This window comes from Atractosteus spatula, chromosome 7, assembly GCF_055471065.1.
Source record: "Atractosteus spatula isolate fAtrSpa1 chromosome 7, fAtrSpa1.hap1, whole genome shotgun sequence".
NCBI classification, from domain to species: Eukaryota; Metazoa; Chordata; class Actinopteri; order Semionotiformes; family Lepisosteidae; genus Atractosteus; species Atractosteus spatula.
The window spans coordinates 39,900,912-39,925,305 of NC_142712.1; the positions used below are offsets into that span (position 1 = coordinate 39,900,912).

The 24,394-nt window shown below is 41.5% G+C and overlaps 1 protein-coding gene across 1 annotated transcript in view; it reads right to left on the reverse strand.

The window, feature by feature from the left end:
• Positions 1–12,148, reverse strand: part of kcnc4 (potassium voltage-gated channel, Shaw-related subfamily, member 4) — a 37,586-nt gene extending 25,438 nt beyond the window's left edge. The window contains exon 1 of the mRNA XM_088921890.1: positions 9,997–12,148. Within this exon, the coding sequence (XP_088778016.1) occupies positions 9,997–10,602 (606 nt within the window). The 5' untranslated portion in view covers positions 10,603–12,148. The remainder of the gene's footprint in view (positions 1–9,996) is intronic.
• Between the last annotated feature and the right edge of the window lie 12,246 nt (positions 12,149–24,394).

Consider the following 24,394-nt stretch of genomic DNA (forward strand, 5'->3'; position numbering starts at 1 on the left):
TTAATGTGGATAGTCACTGCACCGGAATACAAATGAATGCTCAACATCAAAGGGTGGTCTTACTACACATATAGTACACAATCTTTCCTGTATTCAATTTCAGCTGAGCTCAGAATGATCTAATTGGATCAATCAGTTGCTTAATCTCTGCTAATTGATCATTTAAGACTGCTGGGGATGGATGCTCCTTCACTGTAATACAACAGTGATGAGCAATAATCTAGAAAAATAATTGCTTGGGTCATATGTTTCTTGTGCATAGTGGGTCTTTCCTGCTTTTCTCCCAGGATGTGTGTACTGGTACGCTGTTAGTGTACAGATCTTCTTTAGATAAACAGTAAAACTGGCTCTGTAGATACTGCAAATGTGCTTCACTTTACCAGCTGAACGTTACCCTGGGCTACATCTCTGAACAGTATTAAACCAAATTGCTTTGACTTTTCATTGCTTTTTATATCCCATTGCCTTTGACTTCAGGGAAGGTTTTTTTTCGTTCAATAATATCAACAGCATTAGTGTACCAGATCCAGAGATCTGCAGAGGAGCTCCCTGATAAATTGGAGAAGCCAGGAGCTCTGTCAACATTGTCTGATAGCTCTTCTAATATCACAGAACAGCCTTGCAGAAAAAAAAAAAACGGAAAGGGCAGGATTCTGTTTCAGAAACTCTCCCCGAGACAGGCTTGTCTTTTTTTAACAAGTTGCTCTTTTCGAGAGCAGATCAATTTTACTTAATCTGATAATTAAGAACAGCACTATGTCTGGTGGTACTAAGCTTGAGGGTGCACTGAAGCCAATGTTTCAGGGTTTCCTCAATGTTTGTGGACCAGAGCAGCCCAATCCATTTTAATTTTAGCCTTCCCCCTTTTTCAGCCACCCCATCTGCAGGAATGCTCTTGCAGTGGTATTATCGGGGTTCTTAATTAAATGAATGCCTACAGACTGCATTAAACTTCACTGTAAGGAAACAGAATTCAAGAGCACCCCTGTCCAGGAAAACTGCACAACATTTGAATAAAATTGCAAGGACAGCTCTGTGACATCACTGCGGTGTCAACCTAAATAACAGAAGCAAGCTTCTGTACTACAGGTTTGCTAGCTTTTGTCTGAAAATATACATGAATAATATTGCATGCAAAATAATTTTTAAAAATGCAATTGAACAGCAGATGAAGTGTTTATAAGCTCGTGCTCGCTCATTGCTGTATGCGAGACTGCGGTTGACATCTGGAGAGTTCTAGCTTGGATGTGGGTCATTGACACCTTTTATTATTTAAAATGTGCTGGGCTGTTCTTTAAAATAGCAGGAAAAACAGAGGGAAGGCAGTGGAAAAGCTCAGGCACGGGAGTACGATACAAAGCTGGGTGGATAATAAAAGAATACATTTCAAATAGCCTGCAGCACCAACAAACCAAACTTTTCAGATGTTTCAAAGGTACAAATCAGACAGTTTGGATCCATTACTGTTATAGTACAATTTAATGACGACGTCATGCAATTAACCCAGCAGTTAAGTGGCTGCTGCACAGCAATTTACGAGCAGAACTGCCATTGAAAGCAGTTTCCCTTGCAGGTTTTTCCATAGGAAATTAAGAGGGAGTTTTTACGCATATTAATGGAAACAAAATATAGTTTGCGTTTCATTAGACAATTTGCCTTGCAGCTCTGCATGGCTTTCACCTCATCATATTTTTAGAACTGCCTGTGAACCTGCAGGTGACAAAGTCACTGAGAGCAGACGTTGAGAACAAGTGCCGAGTTAACTTCTGTGTAGTAGTTTACTAGAGTATCGCAGGAGCTGTGGGAGTCAAAAGCTGGAGCAAATACTGTATGTTCCTCCAATTTAAAACAACCTTCTTGCCATCTTCTTCCTTCATATCTGTTTTCAAATAAAGCAAATTCAAGGCATAGAAGGAGGAGGAGGAGAACAAGCAGAATGAGAGAAGTGGAAGAAGAAGATGGAAGAGGAGGATCAGAGGATGAACAACTTGAAGATGAAACAGAAGAAGACAGTTGATAAGGAGAAGGATGAGGAGAAAGCTGAACAAGAGAGCTCCTTATAGCTCTCAGCCACAGTGGAAATAAATGGTGATGTTACTTTGAGATTTGTGCACACAAACTGAAACGATTGTAAGTTTCATTGAACGTGCCGACAGTGGTCAGTCAATTAAAGACCTTTTCAGAGCTACAGTACCAGAATCTTTTCTGTTGCTGCTTTGGTGAAGCATGACACTACACAGAAAAATGGAAAGTCGGCAACTGGCTGTGGATCTCAGAAAGTATTCTTGCAAATCGTTTACTAACAGTGAAAAGGGAAAATCAAACTCTCCCCTCCAAAACATCCAAATACACTGAACAATGAGGAAACAATCCAACAGAAATAAATGCGCAAAAGAAACCAAATGGTCTTGCATGCATCTGCCAGCCTGATATGAACACTTTTGTGCAGTGGAATGAAATATTTTTCTCACAAAGACAGAATTAATTCCACTGAGCGGTTAAAAAAGAGGCAAGCAAGACTGAGGGAGAATTACTATAAAATAAATAATCCATGCTATTATTACTTTTGGGCTGGCTTTTTTAACAGCAGCATCTTCAACCAAGAAAGGAACACAAGGGGTTGGAACAATAATAATCTCACGACAGTCTAAATGCTGAAAGAGTCACAAGGGACCAGCATGCCTACCATAATTTACACCACAGCCATTGCATCAACAGACTTGATTTTAACTTCATACAAGACTGTCCAAGCCTATTTTAAGATTAGGGGTCTCAGACTAGTTGAAATATCAATTTTCTAACAGCTTTATACAATACAGGGTTGCAGGGAAACCAAAGCCTATCCTGGCAAGCAACGAGCACAAGGCAGGACACACCCTGGATGGGACGTCAGTCCATTGTGGGGCACACACAGACACTCACTCACACCAGGGCCAATTTTCACACTATGCCACCTTGCCACACCCTATCAATTCAATTCAATTCAACTTTATTGCCATTATACTCACACAGGTGCATAGTATAATGAAAAGTGTTTCTCATTAGTCACTCAGGTGCAGTATATAAGTAGGACAGAAGATAAGACAATAGACTAACACAATAACAATAACAGTAACGTGTAAGAACATAACATGTAATCAAAACTGTGCAAAATCCGCAAACAGAGAAAATATAACAGGACAAAAACAGTGCAAGGTAAATCGGGGAACAGTGCGAAAATAGTATGGTGATTAATAAATATTACAACTAATAGTTTTACTGGGCTATCGAAAGGACAGTGCAATTTTGGCTTACATGTCGTGTGTGTAGTGGTGTTGGAGTACAGTCCTTGTGGGTATAGGAAGAAGTCAGGAGAGATCATAGTATGATGGGAGGGAGTGGGGGCGTCACCAACTTGACGGCTCTGGGGAAGAAGCTATAGCTGATATATACATAAGCAAATGTTAATATTAAACATCTTCATTAAAACTACTACTAGAGTGGGGGGGTCAAGCAAGCCCTACAACCAGTGATATAAAAAAAGCTTTTGCTCTACCCAAACAGCCGTGTCTGAAAGTAAAAAAAAAAAACAGAAGATGAATGCGGCTCCAGTACACTATTTGCGCGACCGAATTGTGATACATTTTCCAGTGAATTTATTTACATAAATGGTCAGAAAATGAAAGTTTGGGTGACAAAAGGACCAGAGCTCTACCATGATTAGAAAAGCATTTCAAATGCCTCACAGAAAGGAGCATCAACCTGTTACGATATCTCTCGCGAGTCTCTGGAGGCTCCAGGGAATAACCGGAGATTCGACAAGAGACTCGCCAAGATCTAATTCTGCGCCGTTCGTGCTTTTAGTGGTCATAGTGCCGGGGCGTTCTCGGATGTGCAGAGAGTATCTTACTGGTTCTTCCAGAGCTCCCGGCTGCCACCTCCCAGCCAGAGTGACAAGAGGGGACCGAGCTGATGGCCCCAGACTGGGGGATCGCATCTCTCTGCATAGTTTGTGCAGACGTTGCATTTCCGACAGAAGACTATCCCGTCTACCGAGTGCCGGCACCCCCCCCAGAATAACAGTGGCATAAAGCCAGGTCTGTAAGGACATGACTCACTAATTACAACAGGCTGCACAGCCATATTGCTGTATCTGACATCCCAGTTTCTTTTGAGAAGCAGCTGGGTGACACGATCAGATCAGTTAGCTAGATGGGCTGAACATCTAGAACCTCTCTGATGTCCTTACAGCGGGAAACAAACATCCGGTAACTTTCCTCCTGCCCCCCCCCCCCCCCCCCCGATCCACTCACTAGAGAACAAAAGAAAAAAATGTTTTATGCTTTCTGCCACTACAGGCCACCTCTTAACATCTTGCTGTCAACAGAAAACTGAACGATAACAAACGGCAGGTTGGACCTGTAAATATTTAAAGGCTTGGATGTTCTTTGTATAGACATATGCCCTCTGGATTAGATTCAGGCAGTAAAGAAGCTAGTACAAAAATAAGAGATGCCTTAATAATAATAATAAGAAGAATAATGCTAATGAAGATCATATGTTCCTATATGGAAAAACACTATTCTGCAAAACTAAAACTAATTCTGAGTCCACCAGTAAAACTTATAAAATCCTACTCTAATAATATGTTAGGACATGGGAAAAAAAGAGTCTTAAGTAAATCAGCTCCACTGCCTAGTAATTAGTTTTTTAATTTAGGACTAGTAATTATGATAACAACAACAATTGATCCTCACCCCAGCATTAGCCACACACACACACACACACACACACACACACACACACACACACACACACACACACATCTATACAGTTCAGAGACCCAGAGACACACACAAGTGCATTAGAAGCGCCCTGCACTGATAGGCTCTCTGGGAGGCTGCAGATTATAGACTGCCCGTGTCGCGTCTGGTCTGACGGTGCCCGACCCCGGGCCGTGCACACTGGAGCAGAACGCACAGCGCCAGCGTGAAGGTCGATGTCTTTGTTCCGAGGAAAACATGCAGAGAAAAAAGGTTAGCTTTTTAGATAGAACCGTGGCCTGATGTAGCTAGGGGGTGAAATAGATTGATTAGGTCAGGTCCAGAGCCAGGATTGAAGCGAGCACTCTTTCAGGGAAAACGAAAACTGCCAAGCTAGAAAGTCACGTGTGTTTTTAAATATGCCATGGCAAAGACAGGACTAAGAGGTGCTGTTTAATTATTAGTATTATCTATTGTTAATAATAACATTTACACACAAAGCTGGAGAGTGCTCCTAAATATATACAAATACATTAAAAAGGCACTTCTCATCCAGGATCCTGAGCTCCTTCACATATTTGACTCATTTTATCCACCAGAGATAAACCTTTAGGGCATACATTAGTGTTCCCTTTCGCTAACCATGAAAGTATGAAGCCAGGCCTATGATTCAGGCAACCTTTATACATTTTGACATTTAGCACGAGAAGGTGATTTTGCAGTCATGTGGTACAATGACACACCTCTATGAATTTGACCCAAGGTGGGAAAAATGTCCCGAATGAATTGTGATGCATTGTGGACAAATATAAGGCACTAGCAGAATTCATCTCCCCTTGCAAGATACAAGGTCACAGTGACGCAGAACATACGAACATCAAACTCATATTTGTCACAAATCCCACTAAGGGTGCCTCTAATTGTCTCTAACTTTCACAAGAAGTGGATTTAAATGAATCAGTTTCAATGAACTTGTTGGCAGTGGCAGGAAGCAGTGATTAGCCACAAGCAACATGTGGGTCAGTCTTGCATGGCACTGAGATATTAGCAGAGAGTGCAGCTCAGCTGTCACAAAGGCAACATTAATGAGCTCCAAGTGACTGGTTTGCAGCCAGAGCATATCTTGCTATGGGTGTATTAATGCTGTTATATTTTAACTATTATTTTTCCCTTGTAATGACACTACAAATTTAAATTCAAGGTATTTTGGGAACTATGGACTCCTGAAAATAAATTTCATTACATAGTAAATTATAATGCAACCAGCATTACACAAGTATTTCCTTTTAATATGCGTGTGTGTGAAAGACAGCGCAAATCTAGCCATCTAGATTGTCATTGATCATAATCTGGACAATGACTAGATTTGGGCTGTTGACTTAGATGAACTTAGATTGTCTGAGCGGTGAAGAATTAATTTCTATGGAGCCACTGAGAGTGAACTTTCAGTTAAAGGGGCAGCCCTGCACTCTTTCCCAGTGGGAAAAAGTGCTGTAGGATGCGTGTTGGATAATGGCTCTTTCTGTAGTGATGGCTCAACTGGCTCTCACACAGTGCCTTCTGACGGCAGTCACTCAGCCCTGAACGGAAAGATGCTGGGCAAGTGTACGTGTGCACTGAAGTGTTTTCACACTCCAAATGTGTCAAGACTCCTTACTGAAATGTGCAAGTCATAAAGCTATGCCTGCACCCAACCCCCAGCCTCCAACCAACCTAGCGGTTCATTATCACTACTTACCTCCCAGTTTTCTAGCTGGCTTGTGTACTTTTTTTTTGCCTAACAAAGCATGATCTGAAACAATGCAGGCAAGATTTTCTAATTCCACAGAAAAAGTCTTTAGGAGAAATATAAAATCTACATCTGCACACTCCCTCCCATGTCCAGGTGTAGGAGTCAGGTATCAAAAAGGGAAGAAAGGGAGTCACATTAAGGGACATGTGCCCACAAAGAAAACAAATGAACAGTAAAAAAGACAGATAAGATCACTTCAGGACTATCTCCTCAATGTGTTAGCATATAGGAAAAAATATCAGGGGCCAGGCTCTATCTTCTCAGTGTGGTCTTCACACAATGATACTTGCCAGCACCACTCTGACACTGCAGAAGAAAACCCTGAAATTAATAAAACTGCCCCAATCTCACACGTTATGACAAACTATGATGGATCTTGCATGTTCATACCCTAGCCTCATCAACCCATCCAAATCCAGCACACTCCAGCCCTTTTTCCTTTTACAAATACTGTCTGTGGTGGAAGGCTGCGATAGCAGCAGCAAATAAAAGAGATGCAAAGCTCTAAGCTCGCCTTCACATGATTTAATTACAGTTGCTCTACTGTGCTAAACCTGAACAAAAACAACAAAACAGTAATTAAACTAATGAGTTGCAATTAACGAGCCAAGAGTTGAAAAATGTTCTAAAATGTCCAAAGAGTGCTTGCCTTTCACCAAAATGAATCACCAAACTCCTAAAGCTTGAGAGAGCATGGGTTATTATCTCCAAAGACATTTTAGAGCTTTTGCAGTTCATTTTGCTCCTGTTTCCTTTTCATAGCAGTTTAAAATCAGATTAAAAAGATTCTACTTATTTTTGTGGAAATATGTTGATATTTCTTCATCCAAGAAGTACAACTTGTTAAAAATATGCAAATGATATTAAAAAAAAATAACAGCAGAGTTGAACCCAGCCTTTTCCATATATACACCATCACTGCTAGATCTTTGCCTGTAATCAGCCCTGTCAACCTTGCAGATAACCTTGTGCAGTTGGTGCTTCTGGGAAAGCAGCCAAAGCAACCACACAGTCTGACTCGAGGATGGACATCCGTGGAAAGTAGCAATATCCATTTTGATGCAGACATGCCTGACTTCTGTATTGATTCATCATGTCAGGCAGGGAACTGTCATGACTGCTGCTTGACCATTTCCCCACTGTGTAACAATGATCAGCCCCCATCCTGTGTCCCGCCATGGGCTGAATGGGTATAGAATAAGACACCAAAGCAGGAGGGAGGTTGCAAACAGTGCAGCAAGGGGCAACAGACCATGAGAGAATAATGGGCAATATACGAAGGGGGTAGAGTTAGTATAAATATTGCTTGCAATTGCACCACAAATATTTGTCAACCTCTTCTGTTTCCATAAAATAACACAGCTTATCCCAAAAGCCAAAATTCCAAAAGCCTTGCTAAAAGACCCTTGTGTGCTGAGCCCCGAAACATCAAACATGGAGAAAATGAAAACTCCTCAAAACCTGCAGTCACTGTTTTGTGCCTCCCCAAACCCTCACTGTACACCCTTCAATGTGATCTTCCCAATGAATGAAAGTAGTGCCCCCCGCCCCACACTCACACACTCTTGACCCTCATTCTGTCTTTCTTCCAATGCATGAGTTCTCTAATAGGCAAACAAAGCCCCAGCCTTCAGCTGCAAGTCAATTTCCAAACAAGCTTAAAACCCACCACAGCTGGCTGTGATCAGATCCATCTCATATCCCCTTAAGGTTCGCTAGATTGCCTGTAATTGCCTGAACAGTTCCCTTTTCACCTGCTTTTATAGTTTTGAAAGGATGTCTAGCCTGTCAGAACCCTATATGACTAGCAATGAGATTGCAGTTACAAAAAAAAAGCCTGTCAATATGATAGTGTGTAGAAATTTCAAACCCTTTGTCCGTGCTTATTGTGCTTTTAACTTAAATGCTTGAGTGCTGTCATTAGTGTTGCATATGTGCTTTTTCTAACCATTACCTTTTTTGAATGCGCTGTGAGTTTGGCATTCATAGCTAATTTCAGTTTGTATTTCTCTCTAGAGACATTTGTGCATTGCCTGAGCAATTTTATTCCTCTCTAAATAATCTTTATAAATGCAACATTTTTTTACTAATTAAAATCAAAAAGGAGTGTGAAACTCCATCAGGTGCGTTCTGACTACTGCTGTAATGTCAGAAAAGGAAGAATCTGAAATTAAGCAATTATTCTTGCATAATTCGATATTTCTTTAGCCACTACAGTTTGCAGCGCGCACACACACCCCAGACATGCGCAAAGCTGTCCTAATTTACTAAGCCCCTAAAGAGCACAGGTGCACAAACATTAATAAGCAAAGAATCACCACACACAAAACGAAGCGGTTGCTATTTCAGGACCGGCTAACCAAGGCCACATTTCTTAATGAAAACCATCCTTCATTCAAAAGCTTGCATTGGGTTGGAAGTTGTTGAATACTGCGCATACCCACCCCCGTTATCATGATCAAGAACAATCCAGTTCATTCTTACAAACGATAAACAAAGCAGCATGGATTTTACTAAACGCACAGAGAACAATAAAACAATATATTATTCATACCTCAAATATTACAACTGTTGAAATTTAATAAATGAGGATTTGTATTTCATAAGAGCTTAATCTATAAATACAACGCAATCATGATAATGATTAATTAGCGCGATTTCAAAGCACCAGTTGAAGCAAATTATCCTTTTATGCTTGTTTTAGTTTGTGTTCTAAGCAAATGACAGTAGATTTGTTTACTTGTAATAATATGGGCTTTAATAGATCCATTCTAAGAACTTGACAATGATCACATTTAGGTCTCACGTACTTGTTTGCCTGAGATCCTCTTACTCAACCGTTAAAACTAAAACCACCTTTTGTTCAGAATACGTTGCGAAACCAGAAAATACTTTTTAATAATCAAAACAAAGAGGATCTATAATCTTACGTAACCAGAAAACCATGTTTTAATCACTTTTTTTATTTGAAGAGTTGTAAGTAAACTTCGAGATAGAAGAAATAGACTTTATATTGACTGCAAGTTATACAAACCTGTTATACATCTGAAATAACGTTTATTGAAACTCAGCACTACTGTGATATATCCAAACGCCCCATCGCTTGCTAGTACAGTACATCCACCCTAATGAAAGTGTCAGTTCTTAGAGTCGTCTTCTTTCCTAACAGCGCAGTGTTCGCTTTTTTTTACTTTTTGGGTTACAGGTATAACAGCACCATGTATCATTTGTCAGCAGCTCTTCTCTTGGATGTATGAAAAGTGTTTTCCTCTTACCTAAAATGCCCTTAAGGAAACACCTGTTGAAGAAAACGTAGTCTGGACATACAGGTATTTTAGGTAACGCACCTGTTCGTGTAGAGGCATTAGGTTAGTAGTATCCGTTAGAAACAGCGCACCATGTTTCCCCATACCGACCCCCCGACTTACAGTATTTACAGCTAAACGTTTCTGAGAAACCTACCCTGGCGGCCATTGAAGAGTAAGGGTCTTCGAAGAGAGCCCATATTTTTGGTTGCCACACTTCCCAGCAGCCCCGCGACCTATCCGGGCAGTCATCGATGCCCAAGCGCCTTGGCAACTCTCTGTCGTCCTCGCCGTCGTCCAGGTCCGGGGCTTCGAAGATATCTAAGGCTTCTTCTGCGTCTCTGTGCTGGCGGTAGGTCATCCAGCAGCAGGGCTCCACGTCCGTCTCGTCGATGCCCCAAAACGCCAGCTCTTCCTCGAACAAGGGTCCGCAGACATCTGCCGGGCAGTGGAGCTTGCCAGTCCGGTAGTAGTTCAATACATAGGCGAATATCCCCGGGTGTCGGTCGAAGAAAAACTCGTTGTGACGAGTGTCAAAATCAAAGTTGCTCTGAGCGTCTGGGTCGGCTAGCCAGGCCAGCCGGGTCCCGGGGAGAGTCCTAAGAGTACTCTTGTAGGTTTCGTGCCTTGTCCCGCCAACATTGATGACTATTTTGTCCGAGTCTTCCCCCCTGCCCATTTCTTCCTTCAGACATGTTTTGGATGGAGGTTTGTTGCCAGACTTGCGCCCACGGTAGGATGAAACACACACGGAGCTGATCATAGATTTTGATGGAACGGCTGCACTTTTTAAACACCCTTTAAACACCTACCAGCGTTTCAGCTTCTTTTTTCCCTAGCAGCGAAACCTCATCTGCATGAAATCATACAGTGCGTTTAAACTTTAGGCGGCTGATGGCTTCTGCAGTAAATGTCGGAGCGTGATACGACCCACTAAAACGTCCCTCCAAACTGATGATAAACCCTCACGGTAATTATAAAAATAAAGTGACTGTAAGTGTCACCGAAAGAAACGAAATGCAATGAATATAAAAATAATTCAATTACAGCACACAGACATATGCTTGTAATCCAAACACAGATTGGGACTATCTAAAAAATTACGTTTTACTGCAAAAATAAAATATTTTGGTCTTTAAATGTGCAACTGGAGTTGTCTTTCTTCTTCAGTGAATATAAAAATAGACTTTTTACATATGCATTTATCAGCAATAATAGCAGCAACAGGCGACGGAATAGTTACTTCACCAAGTATATAACATGTATACGGAATTTTGAATAAAAAGACATTGACTTCCTTTAATCCAGAAAGAAATGAAAAGCTACTTAATTTATATCCCGATTGGCAGAATGATATAAACTGAGACAACAAGCTGTTTGTCTTATTAAAATCGTGCAACTGAGCCAGAAATTCAACAGTTGCTTCAGATTAGGAGGAATATTTTACGATGCGTTTTTTCTCACCATCCAGATTACTTTACTGTCTATGGTGTTAGATTTGATGTGATCTTACAATAGACCAAACATCTAAATACAATTACAGACGCTTGTAAAAATATATAACCTTCTTATATTTAAAATGCTTAACAGTCTTGTCCGTACGTGTAAGATATGAACCTACTATATAAATTAATTTTCGTTCTCGCTGAAAAATTCCAGTGAATGCAATACACTACGTTCTTGTCTCACCTTCCTTGGAAATGAAATCCATAAATATTGATCGAAAAGACAACGCCAGTACTCGCCTTTACACATGAAGATTACTTTCAAAACCAGGTGGATTAAACTACAGCTCGGCGATCCAGATGACGTTGTATTTTAAGAAGGGAGCTCTTAAAAATCCGTCTTTTTCATCTTTGGAATAACAGTACTGACAGAGAGGGTACAGACAGGCTCAAGATTGTTTTTCAGTAAAGATCTGTTGCTTCTCCACAACTAGACTATATTCCCTCCCATAAACAGACGACACGATCCGGAGGGATATTTTGTGCAATACAGCCAACCGGTTAACTCCTTTTTTCCCGTTTCGCTTTCCAGAGAGAAGATAACAGTTATCTGAAATTGAACAACCTATCGTTTATTTCCCCCTTTCCCACCTCCTCCTCTCGTAATTGCTCACAGATAATGAATAAACCAGGCCGACTTTTAACTCAGTGTTGTGGCGCGTTAAGGATAATGTTTGTCAGCTGAGAAGTGAAAAAAGAAAACGTCTCCCCCCGCCTCCTTCTCTCTGGTGCTCTGAAATTCTCACTCGTCCTCAATCCGTTTACCGAGCGCTGCTAGAATTGTAACCCATTGAACGGCCGAGATCTACCGTACTGCTCCGAATCGTACTTAGGGCGAACCACCCCAAACTCCACCTGAGCGCATCCGCGGTTCAGATAGCGTGTCAACGTACGCAGTTGAGGATTACAAGCGCATCCAACACAGCAGCGACAAACAGTCTCAACTCGGCGCTTTAAAGGGCAAGTGAGTAGAAATTCACTACAGGGTAACGGTTCAACATTAAGCCCCTTCTCCTGTAAAAGGTGCCACTGGCACTTGAAATTATTATTACAAACAAAAAGGCTATGTTCAGCCTGTTGGTTTAAAATTACCTTCAGGCAGATAATTGTAGCGACGGTGCCATGATCTGATCCACCAGGCCAGAGTTGAGTATAAGCACGAAATATACTAAAAACATAAAAGATTGCACAAGAATGATCATTCGGCTCATTTGATAATGACTCATTGATCCGGGGCCCTCATCCAGGTACAGGCTTCGACCAACACGTCTTGGTAACTCGTTCCTTACGCCCAGAAACCTTTTGCGAAACTTGAGTGGTTCAGGAAAACCCTTTCCAAATGCGTGGGTCCGTTCTATTACTTAAAAAAAATCACTTTTTAGTATACATTATTCGAAATATCCAATACTTTCAGGGCACATCCCTACTACACGTGTTGCTAAGCTAACGAGGTGATGTCACCTTTTAAGGTTAGAGTTTTTTTTCTGTTCCCGAGTTTTCGCTCTTTCGGTGAATGAGGTATATGTAGTCCCCCTACCTATCAAATTAGTGTGGTCGTCAAATCTGATCGATCATGGAACTTTGTTTTAACCGTTAGTCCGTAACAGGTAACTTCTGGGGCCAGGTCCAGAGACTACACGCGCTTTCTTAATAGGAATTTACTTCTGAATTCTCTTTGTCCTCGGTTTGCTACTGTACAATAACAGGACTCTGCTCTCGGCACACAACGGGGCTGCTGACAAAACAGATCAGAGGCAGACACTGGTGGAAAATCTTTTATGAACAAAAAGAAAGTGTAACGCCAGTTTATTCACCATTATGCGAAGGAGGACTGATGGAAACGTGCTATTTTTGCTTCAAAGAAACGACTGCAACGTTTGCATCAAACGCTCGAACCGTATATCAAGAACAAGGGCTTTTCCACGTCTCTTATACAGCTCCGTGAAGTTGCTCCCCTACTGACAGCTCAAACAATGAAACCCACCCCATTCGTTAATGCTACGTTTGTGCCGTTGAAAGTAGCGTTTGTGCTGCTTTCGTATCCGAGATATAGCGCCTTTTTTTTGTCGGGGTCGTGACGTCAGTCAGCCTCCCTACAATGTCGTAGGGAAACCAAACCGGTCTCATTCGTTAGTGCTGCGTTTGTGCCGTTGAAAGTAGTTGAAAGTTCCCGAGATATAGCGCCTTGTTTTCCCGGTGATCACGTGACCATGCACGGTGACTTTGCCCTCCAGTGACCCCGTCTGCCGAGTTCAAGCGTCTGTTACCGGTGCGAGAGTAACAGTTCTGCAATTGTGTTCCTCTGTTTGCACGGGTGGGGGACGGGGGTGGATTTTGCATTTAATATCAGTGTCTTCTGTGCGTTTGTGTGAGCGGGAAAATTAAATTTATCACGAATATCACATACCAGAAGAGTTGCGGGTGTAGTCTCAAAAAGCGAACACTAGCAAACAGTTGCATGTTCTTACCAAGAGGCTTTAACGAGCACGTCTTAGTACTTCGTAGCGGTGTACTTTTAACGTGAAAAAGAACCAGCGTGTTTTTAAGGGGCACTACGTACAAGGTTGTCGCGGGTAGTAAATAACACATCCGAGAAGCAACACTGGAAAGTCCACCGTCTCACACCTGCGGACCGCGGCAATATAGGAAACTCATTATTTATTTCCACATAACAGAAGTGAACATATGTCTGAATTCTTTAATAAACTGTCATTATCCGTGTGTTTGTATTTACAGGGGTCTTATGCACAAACATGAAGCGATGAGCTCACAGTCCTTTTATCTTTGTGTTTCTGGTCAGTCATTGGTGTAGAATACAGCGTGAGGGCACACCTGCCCTCTGAAGACACCGGTATGGGTGCCTGTGTTAGATCCTCAGGTGAAGTCGAGTCTTCTGCAGTCTGCAATGTAATGACCCAGACATGTTTGCTTGTCCAGCTCCATGAAGTTGCCCACCTGCCCGTCGAACATCGCAAACGACGAAACTCACCGCAATTGTTAGTGCTGTGTTTGTGCCGGTTTGTGTCGCTGTAAGTAGCGTTTGTGCTGCTTTCGCTTCCGAAATATAGCGCCTTGTTTTTTCGGGTAATCACGTGACTATCTACAAGGAAGTTCACAGGTACCAACAAATTCGGTACTTGAACTAATGACTGATGAAAACAATGGGGACAATTGTTTTCCGAGTCTGTCTGGTCGGGTGGGTGGATGTTTCAATATATTTCAATATAGCACCTTCTATTCCTGGCTGTGACGTCACTCTGTGAAGTACAGTACAAAACAGCAAAGTCACGACCACCAGATCTTTCAGTTGTGATCTTTTGATCAGTTGACCCCAGATTTTACAGCCTTTACACGAATAAACTGTCTTACATTTAGGGAGGAGTTACTATGTTAGTTCATTGGGTTAGGTGTTTTCTTTTAATTTTTAACCATATTCTCGAAAATGGATTGCTTGTGTACTCCTTTCATTGGTGAAGAGACACCAGTTTCCAATTTACCGCTGGTACAACACGAGAGCCCATATTCAATTTTTTAGGTATTAGTTTCAAGATCGATATAATTTAACAATAAAAAAAACAAAATTGAAAGCACGAGCATAATAATATAATGATCATAGACTTTACATTTCTATTCATTTTTTAAGTACAAAGCGGAAGGTGTTTCCCCTACCTTAAATATACGATTACAGTTGTTCAAATACCACGTATTCATTACAGAAAACAGCGGAGACAGTTATATTGCAAATAAAAAATGTATTTATTTCGAAGAGTACGGGACATTGTGAATCAATAAAGACGTAAAAAAAATAAGCCGATGTAATTATTTTGCAAATAAGTAAAGCATTTGAAAAATAGATTCTCATCGACAGTAAACAAGCCGATCCACATGGCGCTGCTAGCTTGAACAGCTCTCAGACCCGTGATTGGCTAAACCCCCGAACAGTTCGGGCCGCGATTGGGTGAAGAGTGAGAATCCACACTCTGATTGGGTAAAGCGCCACAGCGGAAGTTCTGAGTGTAACGTTGTGCTACATGAGCACGCTGGATATACAGTGTAACATCCACTGGTTTCCAATTACTGATCAATCTAAGAGAAGTCGCACTGAGGTCAAAACTGAATAGCAGACAAAGAATGTCATGGCATCCACAGCGCGTTCACGACTCCGATAGCATGTCACGGTAGGAGTGCGCGCATCACGATCACATCGCTATACCCATTGCGACTGGCGTATCACTGTCATGACACCACTGTCGCGACATTAAGTCCATAAATCGCGATATGACATACCCCGACAAAACGCCCCCCCCCCCCCGCCCCCATGTCGCGATATGACAAAAACGGTCACACCCATGTCGCGACATAAAGCCCATATATCGTGATATGACAAACTTCAGCAAAAGTGCCCCGCCCCCATGTCGCGACATGAAAGGCTCTATATCGCGATATGACAAAACCGGCCACGCCCATGTCGCGACATGAAACCCATATATCGCGATATGACATACGCAAAAGTGCCCCGCCCCCATGTCGCGACATGAAAGGCCCTATATCGCGATATAACAAAACTACCACGCCCATGTCGCGACATGAAGCCCATATATCGCGATATGACATACCCCGGCAAAAGTGCCCCGCCCCCGTGTCTCGCCATGAAAGGCCCTATATCGCGATATGACAAAACCGCCACGCCCATGTCGCGACATGAAGCCTGTATATCGCGATATGACATACCCCGACATAATGCCCCGCCCCCATGTCGCGACACAAAGTCCATATATCGGGACACGTCCTATCTGGGTATATCATATCCTGATATGAGACCTTTGTTGTGACAGCGGTGCCATGGTGGCATGGAAGCAAAGCGCCAGTCGTGATAGACACTGCAGTGATATACATGCCTTATACATGGGGTCCCTACATGCTGCGGAGGTCTTGTCGCGATGGTATCCCACAGTTACGCGTTTGGCAAGAGCGTGTCACGGTAGGGAAAGTAAAGGAAAACGTGACTTAGAAAATAAAAACTATAGATCTTACAATCACGGTGATTTTACATACATTACAACCACAGGTTTATGTCATAAATGGTTCACTTGTTGGCATGCGTCATGTCTTAGTATTATTCACATCTAAGGAGGCTCATATGTTTATGGATATAGATTGTCTTTAAAATGTTAAGGGTACGAGCTAAACTGTAACAGAGCGCTTGAACTCGGCAGACGGGGTCATTGGAGGTCAAAGTCATCGTGCATGGTCACGGAAAAACAAGGCGCTATACCTCTGGAACGAAAGCAGGACAAACGCTACTTTCAACGGCACAAACGTAGCAGTAACGAATGAGGTTGGTTTCATCGTTTGTGCTGTCTGTAGGGTGGCCAACTTCGCGGAGCTCTCATTTAAGCGAGTATGACAGGTGAACTAATGGTTGCGTAATGGAAGACAGTAATGCAATTGAAAATTAAACATTATAATAATCAGGTAAAAATACTTTGACACCCTAAACAAATATTAATCCAGTACGAAGGATAAAATCGACGTTAAACAATAGCTTCGTCCTAAAGTCGTCTTCATGTCATCTGCCACACTGCTTCGTACGTTTAAAAATTGTTGTGACAATTAAATGAGCACCCGCAAGTGTACTGGAATGGGTCCAGTCAGTGTATCCACAAAACTTTCTGCACCCGTGGTGAAAATATTAGGCTTTCGCACGAATCTCTCTGTCAGGCGTTGGATGATGTATCAGCCCAAGCCAGCAGTATTCCTAGGTTTCGGTCTCCTTTTAATGCTTCATGATATGTTGCACGTCCATGCCCTTTTCAGTATGACGAAGTTCTGAAATAAATACCACCGCTTCTATTAACGGCACTGCTGGCTTTCTACAACGGCTACTGCCGCCCGTTCTTTCACCAGATTAAAAGCATTTTCGTCTTCTTATACACCTGCAGCTATAAAACAAGAAGAAGGACTTTTCACACTAGCATTTGGAAAGGGAGACTTAAGAGTTACGACAGGCATAGTTAGTAACCTTTCCTGGCTATAACATTTAAATTAACTGAATGTCTTGTCCACTTTCCTTGTTAAGACAAGGACAACGAATATTTTAAGAGCTGAATATTTTTTGTATACCAAACATGACAGAAAAGGTGAATTGTATCGTTTACAATGCAGACTCAACCTGGGGTTTTGTTTAACAGTGACTATTATCTATTTGAAACACATGATGATTAATGAGTCATTTGCTCTTATGGAGCACTGGTTGTTGCTACACAACAGAGAATGAAATGCGATTGATAAGGGTACTTCTGTAATTTTATTTTTTATCTGCATGTGGTTTTACAGATAAGTGTTAGATGAATTATACTTCAGTACGACAGCCTTAGCATTTTCTGAATCCATGTATATAAAATGGTCATTATTCAGTTTCTGTACTGTTTTATTAACAATACAATCTCCAGCTTTTGATTATGGAGAGCCAAGAGATCTATGGAATTGTACTGGAATCTCCCCTGAGGCTTGTTTTTGAGAAGTGCCAGTCAGGAAGAGTATGAATTGAAGTGGACAACACTCTAATGGTCAGGCTGGACTCATTATTTATTGAAACAACAAGCACTTGATTGTAAATGCACTTGATGGATGTTTAATAAAACCATTGTACTGCTTAATTTGCCATTGTGCTGAAGCAGAGCAAGCCACAGAAGAGGTACTTTACAGCCACATTGCTGATGCCGTCCAGAGGCTCTTTGACTTTCTGATTGGGTTTTGGCGATTCAAAGTGTTTCTTCCCCCCAGTGACAGGCAGATTCCTGCATTGTGCGTTGTTCCCAGGTGCTTTAGAGATGTCTGAAACTCACGGCCATTTGCAAGAGACAAAATATGGAAAGCATGTGAGTATCAAGACCATGACAAACTATTTGAAACAAATAGTATGTTTTAAATGTAGAGTCTCCTGTCCATCTATCCATTTTCTAACCATTTCTTCCAATTTAGAGCCGAGGAGGAGCTGGAGCCTGTCCCAGGAAGCAATGGACACAAGGCAGGGTACATTGTGCCAGTCCACTGCAGGGCACATAGACATGCACACACTCACAATTAACCTACAAGTATGTTTTTGGAGTGTGGGAGGAAACCAGAGCACTCAGAGAAAACCCACATGAACACAGGATGACCATACAGACTCCATGATAGACTCCAGATAGGACCCCAGGGCCGCAGCACTGTGAGGCAGCAATGCTAATCCCTGCGCCACAGTGCCACCTGAGTCTTCAGTCATTATTTTGTTTAATTATCCACCCACTCAATGTGTATCCTCCAATAATTTAAGAAGGAGCTTTCTCACAATGGCCCCTATGACACGCTCCAGCTGTCACATCTCTTCATCTTTCGTCATGCTGCAAAGTCCACAGCGCCTTGTGGGACAATTCAAGCTGGTTAGAGGAGTGCCCTGCCTCTTACGAACTGTAAGCTACAGGAGTGTCTGTTTCACTGACTGATTCATGACCCCGGAGTGTTGCCACATACAGTAGGTAATCCAGGCCACACTGGCTGGTGACACGGCTCTCTCCTGAACGTATAATGTCTGGACCTCTTGTGGCTGGCTGAACAAATTGAGAGCCCCTCTTGAAACATTTTAATTTCGACAAAAAACAGCAATATTTCAGCAAACCTTTTTACACAAGTATAATGTCTGAAATAAGATGTTGTCCTTAAATAGGTTCTTGCACTAGATTTCCTTGCAGTGACCCAGAGACTATTTGAACACAGGGACAGTTTGCTCTGGTTTGCTGAGGTAAAGGCATTTTGCAAACAAGCAAAACTTGAAATGTAACAGAGAGCAGAATAAAATTAATTGAAGCTCTCAGTGCTCATCAGAGAGAAGTTGTTGTTTCAGTCGATACCCATAATCTTAATTCTTTAATTAAAAATCTGCTTCTCCTTTTCTGTTGATACCTGGTGAGTAGCTATCCTTGCCAAAGCCAGCCCCAGGGAAGCAATCCCAGGCAAACAAACCTGACTTCTGAACCTTGACAGCTGTCCACTCCTGCACAAAAAAAGGAGTGTCCCAGGAGCTCCTCACTGGTGCTGTGTTTCCTTCATTGAATTCCAAAAGACACAGCGAAGGTGTTAGCCATGAAACGGAATTTTACTGCTGCTGCTTTGTCTCAATGAACGTCAGTCTCATAATTATTCTTCCTGGAAAAAGATTAAAGGAATGCCCTTAAGAGCAGGACAAGTTACTCTGTAACTGGACTCGATTATTTATGGTTTGTGCAAAAGCTGTTCAGTTGCTTTTCTTATGTTATTTCCATGGTTTATCACAGTAAAATAGAGCTTCCCTGGGCCCTTTAAGTGTTACCTTTCTGATTTTAATGCTTTTTGTAGTAACTGAACAATAAATAAAACATAAGTTAATGGTTTAATCTATTTAGTCCTGCCTTTGCTTCTCCTACTACTAATGTTTAAACCACTAATCAAGCCCTCAGGATTTTTTTCATGCCATGTAAGCAAATGTTGACGTGAAATCACAATGACTCAAACATTACATTAATAAAGAGAGCATAATCTTAACATCCACCCATTTTATAACCGCTTTATCCAATATAGGATGACGGGGTAGCTGGAGCTTATCCTAGCAAACCAGCAAAGCAGGATAATCCCCGGATGGGACACAGGTCTATTTGGGGGCACACACAGGCACAGGCACACCAGGGCCAATATTCCCAGAAGCCAATTAACTTACCAGCGTGTCTTTAGACTGTGGGGAAAACTTGAGTATTCAGTGAAAACCCATTCAAACACCAAGAGAACATACAAACTCCACACAGATAACTCAGGAATTGAACCCAGGGCCCCAGTTTCTGTGAGGTTGTAATGCTAACTATTGTGCCACTGTGTCACCCCCCACATTAACAAATATATATCTATCTTTATAGCCAGCAGCTATATCACCCTGCAACTCACAGCACTACCTACTAAAGCTCAGCAGGTGTGAGCCTGGTCAGTACCTGGATGGGAGACCTTCTGGGAAAGCTAAGGTGGCTGCTGGAAGAGGTGGTAGTGGGACCAACAGGGGGCGCTCATCTGTGTGGGACCTAATGCCCCAGTACAGTGACAGGAATACTATACTGTAAAAAGGCGCCATCCTATGAATATGTAAAACTCAGGACTCTCTGTGGAACTTCCCACAAATTCCAGGGTACTTCTCAAAAAGAGTAGGGGCGTTACCCCAGTGTCCTGGTCAAATTTCCCATTGGCCTTTAGCAATCATGGCCTCCTAATAATCCCCATCTATGAATTGGCTTCATCACTCTCTTCTCCTCCCCAGTGATAGCTGATCATTGTGATCAGAGTGTGGTGAGCATACTGGTGCACTATGGCTGCCGTCGCATCATCCAGGTAGGGCTACACATCGGTCGTGTAAAAAGTCCCCAAAAGTCGAGGAAAGTCCCCATTATCTCTAAAACGCTTTGAGTGGAGTGCCAGAAAAGTGCTATATAAGGGTAAGAAATTATTATTAAATCATTTTTAAAACAAAAGAGATGGAGAGGCAGGTAACAGGGGTTGTTTCCAATAATAGCCTAACAATTAAGATGGCCTAATCAGAATTCACCCAAACCATCAGCTTTTATGACATTCATTATCTTGTTTTAAATCATGTTCGACTTAAGCCACATGAATAGAGTGGTGAACATGTGGCAGATATAATCAGTAAATAGTTACAGCAGCGAGACAAGAGCGACATTGGCAGCTGTGTGCTGATCTGAGCCTTAACTGAGGCTGCTGCCTGTAAGATAATGGAGCTGGGCTTGAGGAGCAGCTCATTAGTGTTTGGAGGAAGATCCACAGCTACAGTGACTGTTTCATCAATGAAGCACATCAGTTCTTGGGTACAGACTGCAACAGCACTGGAGCTGTTGCTGATCCAACTTGGCAAAGGCTGAGACTTTCCATTTTTCAAGGCTTTTATTTTCTGTTACAAGAAGATTACCACTTCACTTCTCAGTTTTTTTTTCCACAGATAATTTGCCCTGTGTTACAGAATCTTGTAAGCGGTAATCTTTTTCAACAACAAATTTATAACAGCAGTCTCAGTGGACTCTCTGTATGAATCTTATGAAGTTATCTGTGGACAATGTTATTGTTTTCAAGGTTTGAAAAATTTGCCATGGTTGGATTGATCTTGTGTCAATACAATAGGAAACAAAGGGTGTGAAGAATTAATGGCCCATCTTTTTGGCAGCCACAAGACAACTACAGAGGGAGATGACGGGAAAGAAAATCCATCAATCTAGTTACTGATTTCTGCTAGGCCAAAAGTTAAAGATGAGGCTGGGGTGGCACAGTGGTTAGCATTGCTACCTCAAAACGCTGGGGCCCTTGGTTCAATTCTGACCTCGGGTGCTATCTGCGTGGAGTCTGTATGTTCTCCCCATGTCTGCATGTGTTTCTTCCAGGTGCTCTGGTTTCCTCCCACTGTCCAAAGACATACTATTAGGAAAATTGGCTTCTGGGTAGATTGACCCTGGCGTATGTTTGTGCATGTCTGTGTTTTTTGTTTGTGTGTGCCCTGTGATGGACTGGTGTCCCGTCCAGGGCGTGCCCTGTCTTGTGCCCTGTGCCTGCCAGGAGAGGCTCCAGCTCCCCCACGACCCTGAATTGGAAGAATTGGTTAGAAAATGGGTGGATGGACAGATGAGATGAGATGAGATGAGATGAGATTATGCTGTGAAGCTCCGAGTTAAAATCCTGTTTAAAACAGATGTGCTGATTACTGCCTAGCAATAATTGTAAACCTCATAGGCTACAATACTACCGTTAACCTCACCAGTAAAGAAACACTGAGCTTCTTGTATTGGCATATAGTCACACTGAGAGGCATTAAAAACACAACTATTATGAACAAATGCATTTGCTGGGTTTTTTATCAAGTTTCATACAAAATATTTGTACCTTTTGTTTTAACTCGCTAAAAATCTTGCTACCACTTGGTAGAGTACATGAATGAGAAATACATTTAGATTATAATATTTTTAGTATAGTTTAACAAAAATATTGATTAAACATAATAGGGTATTGAATAACATCATTGGAAATGGTGGGTGTACAAATGTTAGCCAGCAATTGTATCACTTAATTTTCCATCACACACTCTGGCTATTAAAAATACATAAGATCCGTTCAAAAGCCATTTTAGCAATTAAAATGGTCATCCAAGTAGGATGATTTTGAACAAGTAAAAGAACATAAATGCAGTTCACGGTTCCCCCTGCTGGTGGTTTGTAGACTTGTTCCCTAAGTAAGACGCAGTCAGCTGTATGATTTGTACATTTTAATTTAAAACATAAGCACATTTATGTCAATACTTTAGAGTAATTATACTGCTTACAAATAATAACAACATTGTAAGTGTTTAAGTAGCCCACTGATTTCACCTCTGATCCCTAAACGCTATGTCTTTCGTTCCAACCGAACAGAGCCCATAATGACTTGACTGAGTTCACAGATCTGTATTACTACTGTTATCAGGTTTTCAACAATGGAGGCTTGCGTACCCATTTAAACCTGGCTGCCCATTATCTACTGGGCTGTTACTCTCATAGACCACGCATTACTGTCAGTGCACAAGTCCTTCAAAACCTTTGTAAAGACACTGACCTGCGAATATTGCTATTGCTAAGCTGCAAACTTTGGAGAACAGAAGAATATTTCAAACAATAACAGGAACAGTACGCATGAAGAATGTTATGAAATTTAACATTCAGATCAAATGAAAGCTGCTAAAAAACTATAGGCCTACCATACATAATGCCATGCAATACACCATGAATATCAGCAAGGGTTATTCTCAAACGAGGGACAGAAGGCCCTGGGAGATTACAAATAATAAAATTCTATTATTTTGATCCTTTCGAAAATCAGGTTGCACTCGTGAAAACCCAGGAAAAGTAGGTTGCATAAACTTACTGGCGCAGGAAGATATTACTTACATTTAAATGTGTTTCTAATACATTTTTGTGATTTGTACAGTTTACCTTCTAACAACAGGAAATGGTGTGCCCGATTTAAAAATCCCTTTAAACACTTCATAGCCCTAAATTACTCCAGATAACGACTGATTTTTTTTTCTTTAAGAGGAGTCTTATATTAGTTACATATATTTCAGGAAGACACATAATACTCAAATACACATTTTCATTCTACAACTAAATCGATGTAACGATACAGATAGAAGACAGAAAGTATAGAAAGTATTCGGGTTGATAGACAAAGTATTAAAATGCAGGAACGCCCAGCATTTCTCGAACCTCTTTAAATGTATTTATTTATATTGTACAAAAAAACAATTTGTACTTTGGCTGATAAACTGTTTAGCACGCTTGGTTAAAACTACCACAAATACAGTACACGACATGTAACTGAAAAGAAGAAAAAAAACTTACTTTGTTAGACGTTACCATAGCCACGACTCACTAGGGTATGATGTACCAGCTGTTCCGAAAGTGAGAAACTGCAACAGTGTCCTCGCCATTATGGATTCTATTCTACATAGAGTGACACATAATGCACCTACCAATACTGGAGCCCTAATGGCTGCCATTTCCAAAAAATAAAAAAAACCTTCGTAAAACAAATATATGACGGTAGCAGAAAAATAAAAGCTTACATTAAATGAAGACATTGCTGTCTTCTTATGCATAAATAAAATGTCTTAACTTTATGTAAAAATACATTTTGTTATTTAAGAATTAACATCGGCTTGGACGGGGCAAAGACCCAAGTCATGTGGGCGGGTGCTTTAAACACATTTTGTGCCAATAAAATAAGCTTAATTTTGAGAAAACGATTCCTGTCTAAAACAACGTTATTTTTACACAGCGTATAACAGTGCCAAAAATTCAACCTCTTTACAATTTCTCAATATATATGCAGCGTGCTGCGCCTGAAGCCGAGTCCCATAAAGCAACACAAAGACCCGTATTGAGTGGCATCACTCTCAGCCAATAACATTCTCCCAAACGACACAGTTCCACCAGTAATAACGCGAAGGCGGGGTCT